Raw genomic sequence first — 21,043 nt, forward strand, 5'->3', positions numbered from 1 at the left:
CTGTACTTGAAGGAGGAAGATAGGAGCAGACCACTTTCCTCTTCCTAAGGAAGAGTATACTGTTTACCACCAGATTATCTAACCAATTAAGCTATTCTTTGAATTCCCTGGAATGACTTTGGTAAGAAGAATAAATAAGATATTTCTACAAAATCAGGAAACCATGTATAAAACATGCAGAGTGGGAAAAGGAAGTCATGGAATCTTCTTGAAGTAGATGTATTAAACATACACTCCTCAAATATGAGTGAGGATGCTTCTTTTCACTTTTTAAAGAGCCAAAATCTAGGATTATTCTCATGAGAAAAAGAGTCCATAAACATTGCACCACACTCTGGGGATTCCAGAATGTTCCATGATCTTCAGAGACTACACCTATCACTCATCATGAAACTTTGTGAAATGACAATGATAAAATCTAAGGGAAAACAGCCTCAGCTTGTATTGTTTCATATTTTCTGAAATAAGAATTCTGAGTGTTATAATTATGATCACAGTGTTTCCCATAATGTGACATAAATGGATTGACACAGATATCCTCATCTCTATCCTGAGTGAAGATTTTCTGAAAAAAAAACTCTATTACTAAATTAGAAGCAAGGTTTGCCTTAATAGATTTGGATTCTGTAAAATTATGAGTGATAGCAAATATAAATTGGCAGCTTTGGGTCTGCAATATAGCCTGGTGGGATGCAAAATGATAATTGGGGAGAAAATACATTTGAATATTAAAGGTGCTTTATGGGAATTTCAAGGTATTGGCAAGAGAAATGCTGAAGGCAGTACAGAGAAATGTTGAAGGCAGGACATGCTAAGTCAAGAGGGATTAAAGTAGAACAAAATCAAAAGTGGGAGGTTTTCCCCACTATGTGGGACATGACTCCCAAGGGGTGTAAATCTCCCTGGCAATGTGGGATATGACTGCTGGTGATGAGCCTGGACTGGCATTATGTGATTGAGAAAATCTTGACCAAAAGGGGGGTGCGAAATGGAACAAAATAAAGTTTCAGTGGCTGAGAGATTTAAAATGGAGTTGAGAGGTCATTCTGGAGGGGATTCTTATGTGTTATATAGATATCCCTTTTTAGTTTTTAGTGTATTAGAATAGCTAGAAGGATATACCTGAAACTATTGAACTACAACCTAATAGCCTTGATTCTTGAAGATAATCATATAACTATATAGCTTACAAGATATGCCTGTGTGATTGTGAAACCTTACGGCTCACACTCCCTTTATCCAGTGCATGAACAGATGAGTAGAAAAATGGGGACAAAAACTAAATGAAAAATAGGATGGCGTGGGGGGATGATTTGAGTGTTCTTTTTTATTTTTATTTTTTTCTTATTCTGATTCTTTCTGGTATAAGGAAAATGTTCAAAAAATAGATTGGGATGATGAATGCACAATTATATGATGGTACTGTGAACAGTTGATTGTACACCATGGATGACTGTATGGTATGTGAATATATGTCAATAAAACTGAATAAAAAGAAAAGTGGGAGGTTTCATGAAGGCATAAAGTTGGAGAAAAGTATTAAAAGAAGTGATAAACCTGCTCTGACATAGGACAGAGCTATGAGAGATATAAACAGGTCTTATACCCTTTCTAGTGTTACATCCAAAAAATATATACACCAAAGTGTTAATATTGGTTTTCTTCAGATGGTCGGATTTTTTACTTTCTTTGCCATTTACCTGTGGTTTTGAAAAATTCACCATCATAATTCACTGAATTTTTACAAGAAAACAATAAAGCCTTTTACATTTGGGGGGAAAGATTTATTGATGATATTTCATTTAGTGGATGTAGGCTGTATAGTTGCCATAGTTAAAAAAATATCAAAAATGGAATATTATACTAAAATTCCAAGCTCAATTTGCCCAGTCTATTTGAAACTTCATTTCCCCCATGTGTTAGTATGAAAAATTTTAAACCTTTCCTTTATCACATTCTTATCCATTTATCCATTAATCTTTTTTTAAAAATGCATTTCTAAGAAAGTGGACGTCAGTTTTCTACAGCTGCTGTAAGTAAGTACTACAAACTGGGTGACTTTAAACAACTGAAATGTATTGTCTCATAGTTATGGAGGCTAGCAGTTTGAATCAAGGTGACAGCAGTCACTACTGAAGTCTGCAGGGTTCTGGTGGTGGCTTGCAGGCAATCCATGATGTTCTGTGGCATTACTCAAGCTCTGCCTCCATCACATGGCTGTCTATCTCTCCCTCTGTCTCCTACTGGTTGTGTCCAAATCTCCTCTGTTTATAGGGACACCACTCATATTGGATTAGGACCTACCCTAATACAGTTTCGCCTCATCCTTAAATAATAACGTTTCTAAGTAGGATCACGTTTACAAAATGTGGGATTAGGACTTGAACATATCTTTCAGGGGGACACAATTTGAACCATAATAGTAGCAGACATCAATACCCTATTTGATACTAAATTCTAACTACTCCCCAATTTCCTCTGTACACACATGCTCAAGAGTAGCTCAGAACTTCCCACCTGGCTCCAGCCCAACTCAGCCCCAAGATCAAAGAACATGCCAGGCAAAAGTTATGCATGAGTTTTAATTCGGGACTTACTTACAGGAGGATTTTTCCCAATGGTGGCCGGTTGGGAAATGGAAGTCAATGATCTGCGCAAACAAGAGGAAGAGGAGTGCTTTATATGGCTCAGCAGAACCTTGCAAGACTTGGTTACAAAGAAGTCTCAGTTGAGTCTCATGGAAGTTGATTACCAACAGTGATTAGGCTCAATGACTTCAATGTCTGCGCTCTGGTCACGTGGCAGCTGCGTGCTCAAGGTTCCACCCTTTTCTGTAAGGGAGATTGGAGGGTTCCAACCCCTGGGCTGCCACACATACATTTTAAACTAACCTCATTTCCCATACCTTGACACTGCTGATAATCTAAATGTGTCCTAAATCAGCTCCCTATCCAAAAGGTAAAGTTTACTAAATCTTACCCTGGTTCTTTCTGTAAGTCCAGAACTGTGTAATATATTCAAGTCAAAGAACATGAAAACCAGAGGGGAAAATTACCTGATCTGGCATCACCAACTCCAAAGTTTCTGGGAACAAGGAAGGTAACATAAAAAGTGGCTCATGTAAGGTAATCAAGTGGGCCAGATAATAGAGACTGACCCTGCCTCAGAGTGAGAAAGCAATATAAGGAAAAGCAGATGTGATGGTTTGGAGGTTTTGTGGACCCCAAAAAAGATCACGTTCTTAAAGCTAATCCCTTCCCGTGGGTATGAACCTATTGTGGATGGGACCCTTTGATTAGGTTATTTCAGTTGAGGCTTGCCCCAGGTGGGTTTAATCCTCTTACTGGGATCTTTCATAAGAAACAAAATTCAGAGAAGCACACAGAGAAGCTGGGAGAGAAAAGCCAGAGAAGTTGAGAGAGAAGGACACACAGAAAACAGAGAGAAACCACAGAAACAGAGAGGAAGCTACTGAATCTAGAAACTGGAAGCAACGAAACCCAGGAGACACAGGAGAGACCAGTAGACATCTCCATGTGCCTTGTGGATGGCCAGTAGCTGGTCTTCAGGGAGAAAGCACCGTCTGTTAATGCCTTGATTTGGACATTTTCATGGCCGCAGAACTGTAAACTTGTAAGTTAATAAATCTCCATTGTAAAAGCCAACCCATTTCTGGTATACTGCATTTCAGCAACTTTAAACTAAAACGCAGAGTATCCAGAGAACTTGAGAAAACTGAGAATTTATAGTCAGGGCAAAGCTTCCAACATAAGCTTGCTGGCCCCCAGAGCCTGTATCTTAACCCGTATCTCTCCTTGTCTTCCCTCTGGGTCTATTTACTTAAAGGCACTAATTTATTACAGTAACTGAAATGGTACGCTGTTAAATAGGACCTTTCTTTAATGATGAGCACTTATGGACACAGTATTTATAACTGATTAGTTAAATACAAACCTTAACAATGAAAACAGTAGCACAGATCAGATATCACAAATGCAACATATGTTTCTAGTTTTTGCAAATTGCTTGCCCAAGAAGGAAATATTGCACCACCCACCCGCCCACCTCTGGATTAACTGCCTATAATGAACCCACGGAAGAGAGTAATCAGTTTGATCAAAGGGTAGGTCTAGCATCATTTCCCAGGAATGTGTTGGCAGCTCACTTTTTTTGTGTGAGTGTGTGGCTTAAAAATTAAATTAAAGTACTTACCATGTAGAAGGGGAGAACAGTGAGAAAAATGGGGATACAGAATAGTCAAGACGAATAGAAATTATACCTGTTTTTTCATGCCTAATTAACCATCAAGCAATGGTTATTCTGGTCACCTCCTGGGGACTTACTACCTCTCTCTTTGCCCTACTTGTGAAATACAATCAATGCTTGCTTCTATTTTCTAACTCTTGGTGTCTATTGAGAATTGAAACCATCTAAGCTAGGCACCACGCTCAGTAGCTACAGGTAGACTTTGCTTAGAAGTCAAAAGTTACAACAATTCCACCCTCACAGTCTTTTCTTTGTCTGTTTGATAATTAACAAACAGATAGTTTGGAAACTCCCCAACCTCCCCATTCTCCACCCTCTAGAGATGACTAATTTGAATAGTATGTGTCGCAGCTCTGTTGTATTGGGGTAGCTACGTTCTGCCAGTGAGAAAACTCCACCCAGCCTTAAAATTCTGTATCATGCATTGGTGAGTGTAAGTGACAAAGTTAGTTTCTATCTGATGAATGCCCTCTTGTGATAAACTCAACTATTTTTCTTCCAAAGTTGTAATGAATAAAATTGCTAGCATTTCTTTTGGACTATGTCCATATATTGACAAAGTAAAACTATTCATGTAAATCAAGCCTCCCAAATATCTATTAAAGTGTTTCTCACTAGAGTTCACCTGAATTCATTCAAATAAATGTCTGTCATAGATCAAATTCAGCACGTTTTGTTCAACTCTGCATATTTTCATCTATGCTAGGACTTATATAAGTGTTGAATTTACTGTTGACTTAGCAGTTTTTGTAGCTCAACTCTTACTGTAGACCACTGATTCTGGAACAATGGATTTATACTTCCACAAGCTTGTTTTAAAAGACATATAATAAAATTCTGAAAAATTTTTTAAAAAGCTTAATTTTTATTGAATCAAATTTTTAAAGAATGTTTATTTTTTGAGAAAAAGTGGGTCTTAAAACAAAAAAGGATCTGATTTCGAAAAAAGAGTTAGAACTATTCTTTAAATACTTCTTAAAATCTCCCCTCTCAGAACACTTACTTTGACTTAAGTTGGTTTTGTGGGTTCTTTGCCTGTTTTACTTACAAAATAAATATTTTAGAAAATTTTTGTATAGCTTTTGACACGTGATAGGCATTATTCTGAAGACATTCATGTGTAATTTTATGTAATCCTTACAACAGCCCTATTAAGTAAGTATAGCTAGTCATCCCTTTTTATATGGGGAAACTGAGGCACTAAGAAGGTAAATTGCCCAGTATCACATTGCTGATAATGAACAGAGTTGAGATTCAAATCCAGGAAGTCCAGCTCTACAACTTGTTCAATTTAGACTTTGTTCAACAATAAGTTTACCAATTTTGGCTTAGAATTCTGGAAACCCTGGGTAAAAGTTGGCATAAGTGATCATCAAAATGGGCTGAACAGTAAGAGAATAACTAAAACAAACTTTGGCTGGATGTTAGAATTGTTTGGGGAGTTTAAAAATAAGAAAAAAGTACTTCAGCCCCACCCAGGCAAGCTGAATCCCAAATTTCTGGGGGTGGGGCATATGCAACTATGTATTTTTCAGATTGAGAACAATTCATCCAAAGTTTCTTTAGCTAAGTCTTAGTACAGCAGATCTCAAAGTTCAGCATGAGTCGCAATCAGCTGAGGACTTGTTAATATACAGGTGTTTCTTTTTCAGCAGACCTTTAGTGGGCACCCTCTAGTTTCTAATAAGTTCCCAGGTGATGTTGATACTGTGGTTTAGGGAGCACAGTTTGAGAAACATTGCCTTAATAGGGTTCGGATAGGTGTGGAGTGGGGGCAAAAGAGACCTGGAAGGACTGTGACTAATTCTCCCAATATCTCATGAACTGATGCTGACACATTTCCCCCACTTTTAGGATTCACCCAGTACCACTTGGTCAAGGAAGAGAGGAAAAGAGAGAAAGGATAGATATGAAGCTAAAGGGAAGTGAAGAAAAAAGATAGAGAAGAGGTATCAACTTCTGGTCAGGAAATTGACCCTCCCTGGCCTAACCACATGTCGATGATAGAATATAAAGCAGAAAAATTTAAAGCTATAGAAGGGTTAAGATGACACTTGTCTTTCAGTTCCCCTCTCTGGCCTGAGAGGCTGATTTAGAGCCCTGCGGTGAAAATGGTAGAAGCTGGAGGAGCTATGTTCTTTCAGTGAAAGACCCCTGGCCACCAGCTGGCAGTTCACAGCCATGTGTCAATGGGAAATGAATGGACTACAAGTACTGAAATGAAGAGGCTCACAATGGCTAAAATTAGTAGGGGTTTATTTTTCTCACACAAAAAAAATGTCTAACCCAGGGGAGTGAATCTCCCTGGCAACGTGGAATATGACTCCCGGGAAGGAATGTAGACCCGGCATCGTGGGACGGAGAACATCTTCTTGACCAAAAGGGGGATGTGAAAGGAAATGAAATAAGCTTCAGTAGCAGAGAGATTCCAAAAGGAGCCGAGAGGTCACTCTGGTGGGCACTCTTATGCACAATTTAGACAACCCTTTTTAGGTTCTAAAGAATTGGGGTAGCTGGTGGTGGATACCTGAAACTATCAAACTACAACCCAGAACCCATGAATCTCGAAGACAGTTGTATAAAAATGTAGCTTATGAGGGGTGACAATGGGATTGGGAAAGCCATAAGGACCACACTCCACTTTGTCTAGTTTATGGATGGATGAGTAGAAAAATAGGGGAAGGAAACAAACAGACAAAGGTACCCAGTGTTCTTTTTTACTTCAATTGCTCTTTTTCACTTTAATTATTATTCTTGTTATTTTTGTGTGTGTGCTAATGAAGGTGTCAGGGATTGATTTGGGTGATGAATGTACAACTATGTAATGGTACTGTGAACAATCGAATGTATGATTTGTTTTGTATGACTGCATGGTATGTGAATATATCTCAATAAAATGAAGATTAAAAAAATAAATAAGTAAATAAATAAAAAAAAGGAAAAAAAAAGATACAATGACAAACATGGAATATTATGAGATATATTAATTCAAGAACATACAGAGTTAAGAGCCTGGAAGGAGAGACATTCATGTATGGGAAAAAGCATTTGACAGGGGAGGCATTACAAAGCGGTGGGGGAAAAGAACACACCAAAATAAATGCTTCTGCAACAACTGGTTTATCCATATGGGAGAATATTAGATGCCAACCTAACATCACTATAAATAAAATCCAGATATTTCATAAATATGAAATATGAAAATCATACCTTTAAAACATTTAGAAGAAAAGATAGGAAAACAGCTTTAATACTTGCAAGTAGGGAATTGGTCCGGTTTGCTAATGCTGCCTGTTATGCAAAATACCAGAAATGGATTGGCTTTTATAAGGGGGTTTATTTGGTTACAAAGTTACAGTCTTAAGCCATAAAGTGTACAAGGTAAGGGGGTACCTTCACTGAAGGATGGCCATTGGTGTCCGGAAAATCTCTGTTAGCTCAGAAGGCTTGTGGCTGGCATCCGCTTGCTCCCAGTTTACCTTTCAAAATGGCATTCTCCAAACTGTTGCTCTTGGGACGTTTTGTCCTCTTCACTGCAGCTCCCCTTCAAAATGTCACTCTCAGTTGCTCTCAGCTCTCTGTGTGTTCTTCCAAGTGTCTCTCGTGGCTGTAGCAAGCAGTGAGCTCCTTCTGTCTGAGCTTTTTATACAGCTCCAGTGATTTAATTCAGACCCACCCTCACTGGGTGGGGTAACACCTCCATGGAAATTATCCAATCAAGGTTTTGTCTACAGTTGATTGAGTCACATCTCCATGGAAACACTCAATCAATATACTCCCAAATCTAATCAACACTAATAAGACTGGCCCCAAAAGATTGCATCAAAGAACATGGTGTTTTGAGGGACATGATACATTCAAACTGGCACAGGAATAATTTCTCTAACAGGACATCAAAAGCAGAAATGATAAAATGCCCATTTTAAAATTTTACAGCATTAAGATTTAAAACATCTAAAATTTCTGTCTAGAAAGAGACACCCAAAGTAAAGTAAAAAATGTAAGCTATAGACTGGGAAAATAAAATTTACAATGCATGTAACTGAAAAAGGAGATAAAGTGAATTCCTATAAATCAACATGAAAAGATAATCTGCAAGAAAAATGAACAAAGTGCCTGAAGAGAAAATTTACAGAAGAGGCTACCTGAATGTCAATAAGTTATGAAAACATGATATAGCTCAGTAGTTATCAGGAAAATTAAAGCAACAATAAAATAAAATTTGTCAGATAATGAATTATCAAAAATTTGTCATCGTCTGGCAATATCAAGTTTTAGGGATGATGTACAGAAGCGACAGCTCTCATACAAAGTTGGTGGGAAGTAAATTGTTACAATGATGGAAACAGTTTGCTAAAATTCAGTAAAATTGAAGGCACTCAGCTCAGAGGACTCTATATATGATTTTAACCTAAGTTGATTTTTTTTCTCATTCATGAAAGCAGTTCTTACAGCTTTGTTTTCAACAAGTTAAAAATGTTTTAAATATTACTCTAACCTGTTGTCCTCCACATTCTATTGTCCTAATTGTAGTGTTTTCTGATTTGTATTTATGTCTTGAGACAGTAACTTTTTGAATAAACATAAACCTACAATATGTTGTAAAAAAAAAAATTGAAGGTGTTTATAGCCTCCATGGATAAGAATGTTCCCTGGATCACTGTTCGAAATGGAAAATAATGACAACAAAGTAAAAGTTGGAGAATTGATGAATACATTGCAAATCAATAGAATGACCCAGAGCTGCATGGGTCCAAATGGATATATCTTGAAAACATACCAATGTAGAGTGAGAGAAGGCAAATTGCAGAAATCATGAAGAATGAAACTGGGCAAAGCATGCAGGGATACAGGCAGATGAAATAAAAGTACAAAAATACAGATGCCACTTTCAGAATAAGTGTTCCTCTGCTGTGGGAGGGAGGGGGCTGGAACTGGGATGGGCTGTAAAGAGGGCCCCAACTTTGTCATATTTTACAATGATTGCAAAATGGTAATATTTGCTAAATCAGGGTGGTGGGTAACATTATTTTCTGTGTTTGAAAATGTCATAATATAATAATTTTAGAAAGAGAAGTACATGAGGGGAAAGAAAGGGCAGCTGAAATGTTCCTCCAAGAATTGTGGGTGTGATATCTAAATTACCAAATCAAGAACTGGAGCCCCACACCCATTGACTTCAAGAACATGGGTGCCACAAACATAGTCTACTCCAAAATATGCTCTAAGAAGTGACTCCCATTTCCTTCTATATCATTTGTGTGTTATGTGCATGAAAGATACTACTTAGAATTTGTAACTTGTATCCTTGGTTTATAACTCATTTGTATATGTATCACAGGATTTTTGTAACACATTGGGCTAGATCTTGCTGCAAAAGTTAGGTGGCCCCTTTGTTGAAGGGGAGGAGAGGGGAGAAGTGTGGATTTCTATTTTGGGATATTAGCATATTATTCACCCTTGTGATTGGCCCCCTCCAGTACATGACAAGGATAATCACCTCACTTCTTGGTCATTGGAGCTAAAGGTCTTGCAGGGATCCTTCTAGCTTAATTTCTGAAACTCTGATTTCCCCAATACAGCAGATGCTAAATGTACCTTCATCTCGACCCATTTCTTTGTAGGTTCCAGGACCTGCTGCCCTCAGAAACCCTATGCTTATTCTCTAACTTGCCTGTATTAAGATTTGGGGCCACAATTTTGAAGAATGAAGTAGAAAATCCAATATTTAAGCCCAAGCCATGAGAAGGCTGTCTGGAGAGGATGTATTTCACTTCAGATTGATATAATAGTCCTCAAAGTAGTCCTATCCTCCAAAGGTAAATAAGGTAACATGACTCATTCCCTTGCTTAGGAGACTTCAACAGCTAAGAAGATCCAAATCCCTTGTCATGGCCGTCAAGACCCAGCTCTTACATGGCTGCTGCCAATTTCTTAAAATCCACCTGTTCCCACTCTCCTCTTGTCTTGCTTATCCTCGAGCCATCCTGGGCTTCCTTCAGATCTCAGGTGGCGCTCGAGACGGTAATGCTCAGGTAATTCTAATGTGCAGCTAGAGCTGAGGACCACTGCTTTCGTTTAACTGAAGGAAAGCAGACCTCTATGTAAAGAGGATATGTCCCCTCTACCTTCTGTCTCAGATCCTTATTTTCCTCCTACAGAGATGATTACAAAGTGTTTCACTTATTTGTTTACTATGATTACATTTTGATCTATCACGTCCACAGAAGAGTGGTTCTCTGAGTGTAGGTCCATGGATCAGCAACATCAGCCTCACCTGGGAACTTGAAATGCAAAGTCTCAGGCCTCATCCCTGACCCTGAAGAAGGTTCCAATGCATGCAAAGTTTGAGAACCATTGCAGCAAATGCAAGCTCCAGATAGCCAGGATGCTATGTGTGTTGTTCACCTTGCATTCCTGTACCTAGCAGAGTCTGGACCTGGAGTAGGGGCTCAATAAATCTTTGTTGAATGAATGAAGGTTGATAGCATAGCTTGAGCACATTTCTTCTGTCAGTAGCCCACATGTGAATTGAAAGCTGCACTAAAGGAGCAAGGCAAAAAGATCCTTTTAACTTCATTTTTTAAAACCTGCTAAGGTTTATTCATAAAAAAGATTTTTTCCTTACTAATTGTGAGCATACAAAAATTCGTGCATCATTTGTGCAACATGTGCTTCTGCATTTGTTCAGAAAACTACAAATCTGAATGTCAATTTGCAGAATACTTGTCAAGTGTATAAGCATCATTGTATGATTTCCAGTTTAGGACTGTGAAATTGAGATAATTTGCTTAAGGTTGCAGAGTAAGTCAATTTCCACAGGGGCAAATGTTTGAAAATAGTATCTTATTGCCCTTTCCCTCACTGATACTTCTAAAATGTGGAACCATATTATAAAAGAAAAAAAAGAATATCTGGGAACACATAGGCCAAATTTGTGCCTTTATTGAAAAGCTTGAGAGCCCAAGGGTCCCTGCTGGGTAGGAAAATGAGCCCAGCACTACATGTCTAAAGAACATCAATTGTCTTATCTTACTTATGTGCTCGTCGTCACAAAACCCCAAGAGTCTTTGGGCCTCATTCCCACAAATTTCCACCGTTCCACCACCAATAATTTATCGGGAAAGGGCAATAAGAGTTGAATGTCCTGATAACCACTTGGATTGTGACATGGCCTCCAGTATCCAGTTGCTACCTGGCGGGGGTTAGTCACTGCAGTAATGTACCAGGTAAGCGACCAGCAGACACTTAACCCCCCTCTTTGAACCCTAGGTAAGGCTAGAAACTCCTGCAATCTCCCATCCATATGGGCCCTCTAATCCTGTATTTCAATAAAGTGAGCATTCTCAAATAGAAAAATAGTCGTGGTGGTAGCAGAAGCAGCTATGGCAGCTGATTCCCAAATCTACCAGCAATGGCCATGAGCTGGAGGAAAGGCCCCTCACTCTCCTAAAGGCCAGCCCTGGGCTTTTCTGCCACTGCAGTGTTGTCTTCCTCTATCCCCTTTTTCTCTTAGCTGTGGTTAAATGTAGAAAAATTCAGGCCTTGAGAACAGATAGTACTGGGCTCAAATTCTAGTCCCAATATTTACTAGTGTGTGACTATGAGCAAGTTACGTAACCTCTCCACGACTCAGATTACTCAGCTATAAAATAGGGATAATACTAATAACTCTTTGTAAGGATTGTTGTGGGGATTTAATAAGAAGGGGTACGTCAGGGCTCACAAATGTTAACTGCCGCTATCATCGCCCTTCTGAGTTGGCTGCAAGTTCTTGCCTCCTTAGGAAATTATTTGGAGCTGGAGAGAAGGAAACCAACATTCGTCAGGTGTCTGGCAGGTGCCTTCACTGTAACAGGTGCTGTGTGGATGCAACCTTATTTATGCCCCACAACAAAAACCCTATGGGATAGTTCTCATTATAATCATCATCATCATCATTACTATTATTGTTGTTGTTGATTAGCAAAACTCAGAGCTTAAGTGACATGAAAAAAATACCCACACACACAGCAGTAAACAAAGCTGATACATAAGAAGCCAGAAAGGCATAAGAGGCAGGACTTTTTAACTGTTTTTTCCAGAGAAAAAGTAAAAAGAGTTTTTCCTTCCCTTAATATGCTACATGCCTTTCTGCAAAATACTGCAGAATATCAGGGACAAGGGGGGGAGAAAGCAATTAAGGGAAAAATCCTTCCTTTACAAGTATAACTGACATGCTACAAAAATAGGCAGGTATATGTCATTATTGCAACTGGGAAATTTATTTACTATGCCACTATATAGTAACTAAACTTAAAATACGTTATTTACCCATAGGTAACTACTGATAGAAGTCTTAAATATTTGCATTTCTTTTTATCCAGTTATACTTCTAGCAGCTCTGTCAGTGGAAAATAAGCAGACGTATGCATAAGACATATATATAATAAGGTATATGAAAGGATTGTCATGACAGTCTTGTTTATTATACAGTAAAGAAAGAAAAAGAAAAAGAAACAACCTAAATTTCCAGCAGTATAGGACTTAGTAAATAAATTATGGAATACCATGCAGTCATTAAAAATGATTCAAATATTTCATTTAAGATGATTTAAAATGGTTTTACTAAAAATGATTTTTTTATTTATATAACATAACTCAGAAATCATTCAAGATATGTTAAATTTAAAAAGTAGGTGAGGAAATGGTTTGTGAAGTATGATAACACTTATAGAAAATTATATTTATAAAAAACTATTTAAATTGATGAAATTCTGGAAGGATTTATACTAAACGATGATTGTCTCCCTAGGTTATAGGACTATGGAAAATGTTTAGTTTCATTTCTGCCAGTTTTCTGCTTCTTTATTTCTAAGGAGTTTTTAAAATAATAGGCTTACTTTTAGAAAAAGCAAACAGTGATTTTTAAAGAAAAACATTGCTTATATATTATATGAAATACACACTATCCAATTAAGCTTTCTTTTTCTCTGGTATTATCTTGTTTCCCCTAAGAAGATCCAAGTAGCTCTTTGTAAACATAGTGCCATCATTTATTTTTAAAGAAAATATCAGAAGTTAGGGTCAAACTGTTTTTTAAGAATCCTGGAACTGTAGTCCTAGATTGGGAACACCAGAGGGGATTTATAAGTCCTGCCGCAACCTGTGCCTGTCTCCCTCTGCAGGTGTGGCTACAGGGAGTGTCGTGTGCTACCATTTTCTCTACCACTGGACATTCCCTTCTCCTATGACTTCAGCGACTCTGGCCCCATCACTCTATCCACCTTCCCCCTCACTTCTTCACAGTAGCAACTCTACCACCTTCCCCATCCTGGTGCAAAGAGCTTCCAGACAACAAACACATCCTATAAACCCTCTGCCCCTCATTCGAACATCTGCAGTGCACCCACCCTCACCCCCACTTCCCCACTCTGGAGTACCTGTAGGAGTCATTGTTTCAATCAATGCCTGTCTTCTCATCAAAAGGAAATAGTCTTCTCCATAAAAGAGAGGGGATAAGAAATCTCCAGTCTGCAGGGGGTTGGGGTGTGGAGGGAAAGTGTGGGACAAAAAAGTTGTCTCCCTTCCAGACTCCAGCAGCATAAGAACACCACATGTATTTTTGGAGACAATTTTCCCGGAGAACTAAGGGGAAACTGTGGAGCAGAATATCAATGTTGTCATTCAGCTATATTATGGGTTAACTGGTCTTCATGGTACAACTGGGATGCAATCAGTATTTTAAATGTGCTCCACATAATGACTTCCAGTTAACTTTGGGAACACAGCTGGTGCCTAAGGTTTGGATGGCTTGCACTGTGTTAATTAAAATAATAGAATACCATTTTTAAACAAAAGAGTTCCTTTTGTAAAGTCCACCATGTTATCAAATGGCACTCATCATCAGAGATGTTGCCCAACATATATCAGGGGATCCTCTTCTGGGCCAAAGCAGCTCATAATAAGAAATTTGACTATATTGCTGGTTCTGACACCCAGGTATCTTAAGACTCAAAGACAAAGAGTACAGCTTTTCTTTCTGTAAGGCATGGTTCTTCCTCTGTTCTAAAGGCTAGAATCAGAAAAGGGAACTCCTGAAACCACAGTTTCTCAATGGATGTAATAAAGACTCAGCAGCTTTCTTAGCATGCAGAACAACCATGGGAAAAGCAAGAATTCCAAAGACTCGGAGGACCTGGCTGTCCAACAGCCACTCCCCTCTCTGTTCTAGTTATAGAAGATCAGCACATTTACCAAGAGACCAAAGAGAGTCATCATGTCCATTACTTACCATTTTTATTAGAAGGAGTTGGCACGCCTGGCACACAGTGACCCTGAAGGTGCTGTAACTCGGACCATGAGTGTGCAAGTTAGCTTTGCAGAGTCTACTTCCTTTTTTGAACTGTGTGGTCTGTCCAGTTTCCACACATTGATATGTAAGGCTGTGTTTGCATGTTATCTCAGCTCTCTGAGAATTTGTAAAACTGGCCAGGTTTATCTGGTGATTATACTTTATGAGTACAGGTATAAGTGAAGTTTTGGAAGATTGATACAGAATTTTAAAAAGTACCTAGATATTAAATTCTGTGTACATTATTAACCTGTTTTATAGAAGATCTGATTTGTGAATACACACATATACACACCTATATGAAGAACCCACATTAAAATAGTAACAGTGGTTGACTTGGGTGGAGGTGTTATGCCAGTAATTTTTGTTTTGTACTTTGCTGAATTTCTTGAGGTTTCTGTTTTGAGTATGCAGTTTTTGTGTAAAAACCTAACTATAATGTTAAAATGTACAAAATGAACATACTAATTTAGTCAACAATTCCCAGTGTATTTGAACATTTCTCGCCAATATTGAAATGGTGAAAATATTCATAAGTCCATCATAGGATGTCATCTACTTTATTAAAAAAATAAAATATGTGACAATCTAGGTTCATGTATTAGTTTTTTGCAATACTTGTTGGCATCAGATATCTCCATCTCTCATGATGAAGAAGTGAATTAGATATGCTTGAATTAAGAGCAAGATATTTGGTTTCAGGTAGTCAGATTTCCCACTAAACATCCATGTTTTTCTCTGAACTCATTCTCAAACACAAGTTATCTCCTTTATTTTGGATATGGAACTAAAGTAATTTCAAGAACAGATCATCTTTGATTCCCATTGCAAAGGAAGGCAACTGATTACTTAATTTTGGGCTGCAACTTTCTAGATTTTTTTTAAGTACCATAGCTTTTAACTAGGAATGGGGCACCAAAATTCTACACTTTGTGCTGAGCTAATATGAATTACTACTACGTCCATAAAAAAAACCATTAAAAATATTCTCTATTATTGATTCCTTAAAATGAAAATGATTTTTTCAAAATCATTATGCATTTAGAAATATGAACGGCATTATTGGAGGAAAAAGACAGGGAGTAATTTCCAGAGGTGGAAAGGAACCTGGGATTACCCTGAAATGTTTAGGTTTTACAGAGGAATGTATTTTAGGGGGTGATCAGAGGTAGGTTGGTAGTCAGGAATCTAAAATGGCAAAGCCCATGGCATATAATAAACGCTCAATATAACCTTGTTGAATGAATGGAGGAGGACAAACAAGGCAAGACAGATGTATAGGAACCAGGCATGCCAGAAAAACTTTGAAACGAAGCATTCTTTACTTTTATCAGAAAGTCTGTCCACTCTCTGCTGGAATAGAGATGATTAGCGTGCAGGGACAGCTTTAGCTCTAACGTGGTGTTTCTCAACCTTGGCTGCAAATTAAAATCACTCAGGGGGTTTTTCAAAATCCCAACTCCTAGGCTTTACCCCATACTATTAAATCAGGATGTCTGAGTTTGAGACCCAGGTATCAGTACTTTTTAAAACTCCCCTGAGGATTCCAAGGTGCAAGCAAGTTTGAGATCCCATCCATGATCTAAGCAGGAGTGAGAGGTGATAAACAGATCACCTGGAAAGAGTTGTAGGTCAAAGTAGATTCTGACACTCTGACACTGGATACTATTAAGTTTATCAACATATTTTCACCTTAAACTATATAAAATTGCTTAATCATTCTGTGATTTTCTCTCTGCACCATTAGGTTGGGCAAAAACTTACATGAAATATAGTTTTGCAATAATTTATTTAAAAATTTATATAAAATTACATTAAATACATTTATGTAATAAAATAAATAAAATTACATGAAATAGAAATCTAGCAAGCATTCGGTTAACCATACTAGACAAGTTTCTGGTTAAGGGAACACAGAATTTTGATTCGTTCATTTGAGTGCCATTTCAATTTGTGCTTATTTCTAAATGCAGATTTAAGCAATTCTTTAGTAGTTAATGAAATAAATTTGGCAATCTCTCAAAAAACATAAGAAAAGTATTTTGACAGATAAAAAAAAAGTTAAGGGCTGAAACTCCTTTACTTTTAATCCATAACTAGTAATCCACCAAGAAATTTTTTGTTTTAGTTTTTGGAGCATAATCATTGTCCTTTAAAGTATGTATTGCAAATATCACATATGTGGGTATATTTCCTGTGAAGTCAATTAAGTCCCAAGTACCTGAGCAGAAAGTGAAACAGGAAATGCAGCAAAGATGATAGACAATACAGTAATACCATTAAAAAAAGATAAAGTTGTAATTTTGTAGTATGGGCAATGCAATTACTCCTGTTCATGGAAGGGAGAAGCAGCTCAGAGAATGCAAAAGTGATTATAATTCTTCAAGTACTGTATTTAGGCATACATTCTCTTTTCTTATATTGGCATTCTAAAAATCCGTTTTTGTTCAGGCAAGGTTAAAATGAGTTTTCTTCTCCAGTGCCCCCTAAAGGTGAGGATAGATGGAGGCTGTAAGGCCCACAGGTATTGCATAGCCAGGGGAATTCAACTTCGTATTTTAAAGAGCTACCTTAAAAATAGATGCATATAGAGAGAACACCAATAAAAATTAAGAAACGTTAATGATCATTACCCAAAAGCATTTTCAATATCCTATCAGAACTTTAAAAGCTAGCATGGTTAAAATTGTAAACATAGAGGGTTAGAAATAGTTTTAAAGTAGTCAAGTGATCTTGTAAACTGAATGGTTCTTATGTTAGGAAAGAAACGAAGGGTCATTTGTTCAATGTGTCCAACACTGATCTGCCTGGGCAAGCCGCCCGATACAGGGGAATGGAGGAAGGTTGAGTTCCACCTCTTCCAAGAAGTTTTCTCTGCTGTTGGCTCACTCATCTCTCCCCTTTTCTGGACAGACCCTTAAATACTGCACCATGAAACGAAGTTCTTTAATATTTTTGCCCTTTATGGTTCTCTGATTGTATTGTGTGCCTTAGGTTTGGCTCCCCAACTAGGCTGGAAACTCCTCTAGTGAGAACAATGACTTTTCATTCTTCCCTCTGTCATGCTAAGATCCTAGAGCAATTTTTCTTTAAAACTTGTTTATCTCCTAGGTTCTCCTAGGGATCTGATGAAAGCAATACATGGTCTGCTCTTTATCCCTGCATGTGTCCAGCCTCCTTTGAAGTCCCTCATCTATGGGCAATTGTAAGAGAACCCTGTGCTAAAATATTGCCAAACATTACAAGTGACCACTGCATTGTTACTTGATGATAAAGTTAAAGCACAGAGATGTCAAGCAACACCTCAAGTTTCCAGACAAGGAATCAAGTCTAACTGAAACCTCATTATTTTGTAAACTTGTCTTCTTTACCAGCAGGCATTTGAACTGTGCCAGCAAAGCACAACCTAAATTCATACAGTAGATTCACAGAAATTCAAGGAAATCTAGTCTTTCTGCTTAGGAAGATATTGAATAGCCAAGTTTCAGATGACAAACAGCGGGGAGAAAGCAGAATAAGAATGGGCATACATATGAAGGTTGTGCAGGAGGAAATGGGTGGTTCTTTAATTTGGCTTCTCTTTCACTTTTTGTTTTTGAAGCAAAATGGGGTTGTTTGCTCCTGTATTTTCTTTTTTTTTAATGGAAAGTCACCTTAACTTTTTCAGAACATCAAACTCTGGGAAAAATAACTTACTAATCAGATTCTGTGAAAATTATTATTATTTTTTTTTTTTTTTGGTAGAAAAAGAATTCCCATTTTATTTCAACAGGATACCTAAATTGTGTTTAACTCAAGAAGGGCAGGAACAATTGTCTTTACAATTTAAACCCAATCCCAAGCAAATGTTTGCTTAACTCTAAAAGAACTGCTGAAAGAGGACAATGGAAAAAGAGCCCAAGATTTACATAAGGAGTCTTATCAAACCAATTAACTCTGAGAGGAAAGAATCAAAGAACAAAGCTTATAGAAGAGTTCTGTGTTATATAATAATTTACTCATTACTTTTTTATGCTATCTTGGCCATAGTTTGTACCTTACCCTTTCCTTGGGTTTGGGGAAGATCTTGATGCTTTGTGGGTCTGTTGAGCCCTGTTATTTCTTTCAGTCCCAGAGACAGAATCCAAGTCAATCCTTTTGTCTCATTTGGTCTCCAAAACAAGGAAATTTAACTAATCTCATCAAAACACATACCCTCACTGGGTTGGTCATTGCTCTTGCCAATTTAATAATAATTTGCACTGTAATGAACGAAAGAAAGGTCCCATATGACTTTCAAAGATCTTTCTTTCCTTTCTCCCTTCCCCTTTTCTTTTATCTATTCATTCATTCATGTGTTCCCAGTTACTTCTCAACATGAAAGTCAGGCCATGACATGAAGGAAAATAAGCAGATGTGCCTTGAGATGTTAGGAAGTCAGAGACGATAAAGGCAAAGAGGAATCCCCCACCATTCCCTTAGCTCTTTCCCTCTCCCACTGTTGGTCAATTGCAAGTGAGAATGTCTTCATTTTTCCACCCTGTCGTCTATATAATGTAAAAATAGGAATGTTAAGTTTCAGTACAAAATAAACCTTGGTGAAACCTTACACTTTTTTGCACCTTTAGAATATATAATTTCAAGCTTGCTTAAAATAGTCCATTTAAAAACATCTCCAGATTTCACTCTTTTTTTCTTGGGCTTCTCTTTTGTGCACGTTGGAATCATCCTATTCTCTCCATTTAAAAAGCTACTCAAACTTAGCCATTTTTATACCTTATTGCTCAATTTAGGAATCACCAGACAGGAAGCCTGCCTAAATACAAAATTATCTGAACCAATAAAAAATTATCCACAGTTAGTCATAACCTAGTGACAATCTTCCTTTTGGTCAGAAGAACAAGAATGTTTATATTCTCAATTCTGTTATACATTTTGGGACTCAAATACTACTTGATGCTACTAGGAGAACTAGGAGTACCCATAATATAGTTTGAAAATGAATGTATTAGAATATAGTTTATCAAATTATTCAATGTCATCATAACCTTCATTTTCTCCTGTCGTTTCCAGGGTTAATAACTTTAGATACTAACACGTGGTTAAAAAAAAAAAGTTTCCAAATCCTCTGATTTTTTAATGGAGAGTACTAAGCTACTCTGTTACCTCATTATCATATTTAATCTTCTTGGCTATTTAATATCCTAAATATTAGAGTCACATTTGGAAGGATTTACACCAATAGCCTTGCATAGTAATAATAGTGACAGTTATAATTTATTACTTTTCTATTATTGCATATGAATTATCTCAATTAGTCAACATAACAATTTTATAAAGGTGACATTCTTACTCCTGAGCATATCTTGGGGTTTATGGGGTTGCAGTAATTCATTTATTGTCAAATAGCCACACCATTCCTTTCTCTTGAACAATTTGGGCATGGGGTGGGGTGAGAGAGAGATGCTTTTCCTGCTAATTTTATGTATGTGTATGTGTGTATAAAAATTGTTTCATTTTCTTTTTTTTAAGTGAACTTAAGCTGAGCCTCACCTTTTGCCCACCATTGTTAGTAAATAACCTTCGGGACACTAACTCCGGAGCTGCTGCTGTGGGGCTATGGTGGGGTCATGCCGCACACTGAATGCAAGGACCTTGGGGAGACAATGAGGTGAAACCAGAGTAAAGATGTGGATCCACACCGCAAGCATTTCTTAATCAACAGGTGTAAATTGACTGGCTGTCGTCTGATCCACAGAATGAGAAAACAACTTGAGTTTCCAGTATAAAAAGTGAAAAGGATAAAAATACAGCAAGACTTCGAAGTTTCCTTCTCCTGACAGCCCAAGCCAAGATGAACACCACCAGCTTCTCTAGGGCCTTTGGATAATGGCCGTGTTTTGGCATAATGACCTAGTTGCACAGCTTACGCTTCAGAGGACTGTTTTCCCCATATGCACTTTTCCTTGAATTTGTGGTGTGGTCCTTAAAGAGCATGAGGGGTGGGGGGGTAGGGAGCTGCACTCTGTCTGCCTAGACCCAGCTATGACTTTCCTCCTCGGGGGTCTGCTTTCTCCAAACAATAACCTGGGCCAATTTCTGGTGAATGCTCCCCCATTTGAGGCCTAGAGCCTTTCTTCTCTGAGCTGATTCCTGTTGGGCAGCTTCTGGAGTCTCAATGGTGCCCCCTGCTGGAACTGCTTTGCCAGACATACTGCCTCCAGGAGGAAGTTGGAGGCTCTCACCCTCAACAGGGAATGTGAACTGTATCCACCTTTCCAGTAGAAGGGGCTCTGATAAATCATTAAGTTGACCTTAGGGGGTCAGATTGAGGCTCAGCTCTTTTCTTGGTTTGAGGTTTGTAATTCATAAAGGTGCAAGGAATTCTTAGTAGTTACTATAATAACTCCCCCTACATCAGAAACACAATAGTGGATTGTCTAGGAATAGAGTTCAGCAATTGCA

General features: G+C 37.9%; 1 protein-coding gene across 2 annotated transcripts in view; it reads right to left on the reverse strand.

The window, feature by feature from the left end:
- The window catches only part of FYB1 (FYN binding protein 1), a 203,536-nt gene extending 188,917 nt beyond the window's left edge, over positions 1-14,619 (reverse strand). For both annotated transcript variants that reach the window (XM_037798841.1, XM_037798836.1), the window contains exon 1: positions 14,540-14,619. In XM_037798841.1, coding sequence (XP_037654769.1) covers positions 14,540-14,542 — 3 coding nt within the window. In that variant the 5' untranslated portion in view covers positions 14,543-14,619. The remainder of the gene's footprint in view (positions 1-14,539) is intronic.
- Positions 14,620-21,043: the final 6,424 nt, after the last annotated feature.

Source organism: Choloepus didactylus, chromosome 11 (assembly GCF_015220235.1).
Source record: "Choloepus didactylus isolate mChoDid1 chromosome 11, mChoDid1.pri, whole genome shotgun sequence".
Classification (NCBI taxonomy): domain Eukaryota; kingdom Metazoa; phylum Chordata; class Mammalia; order Pilosa; family Megalonychidae; genus Choloepus; species Choloepus didactylus.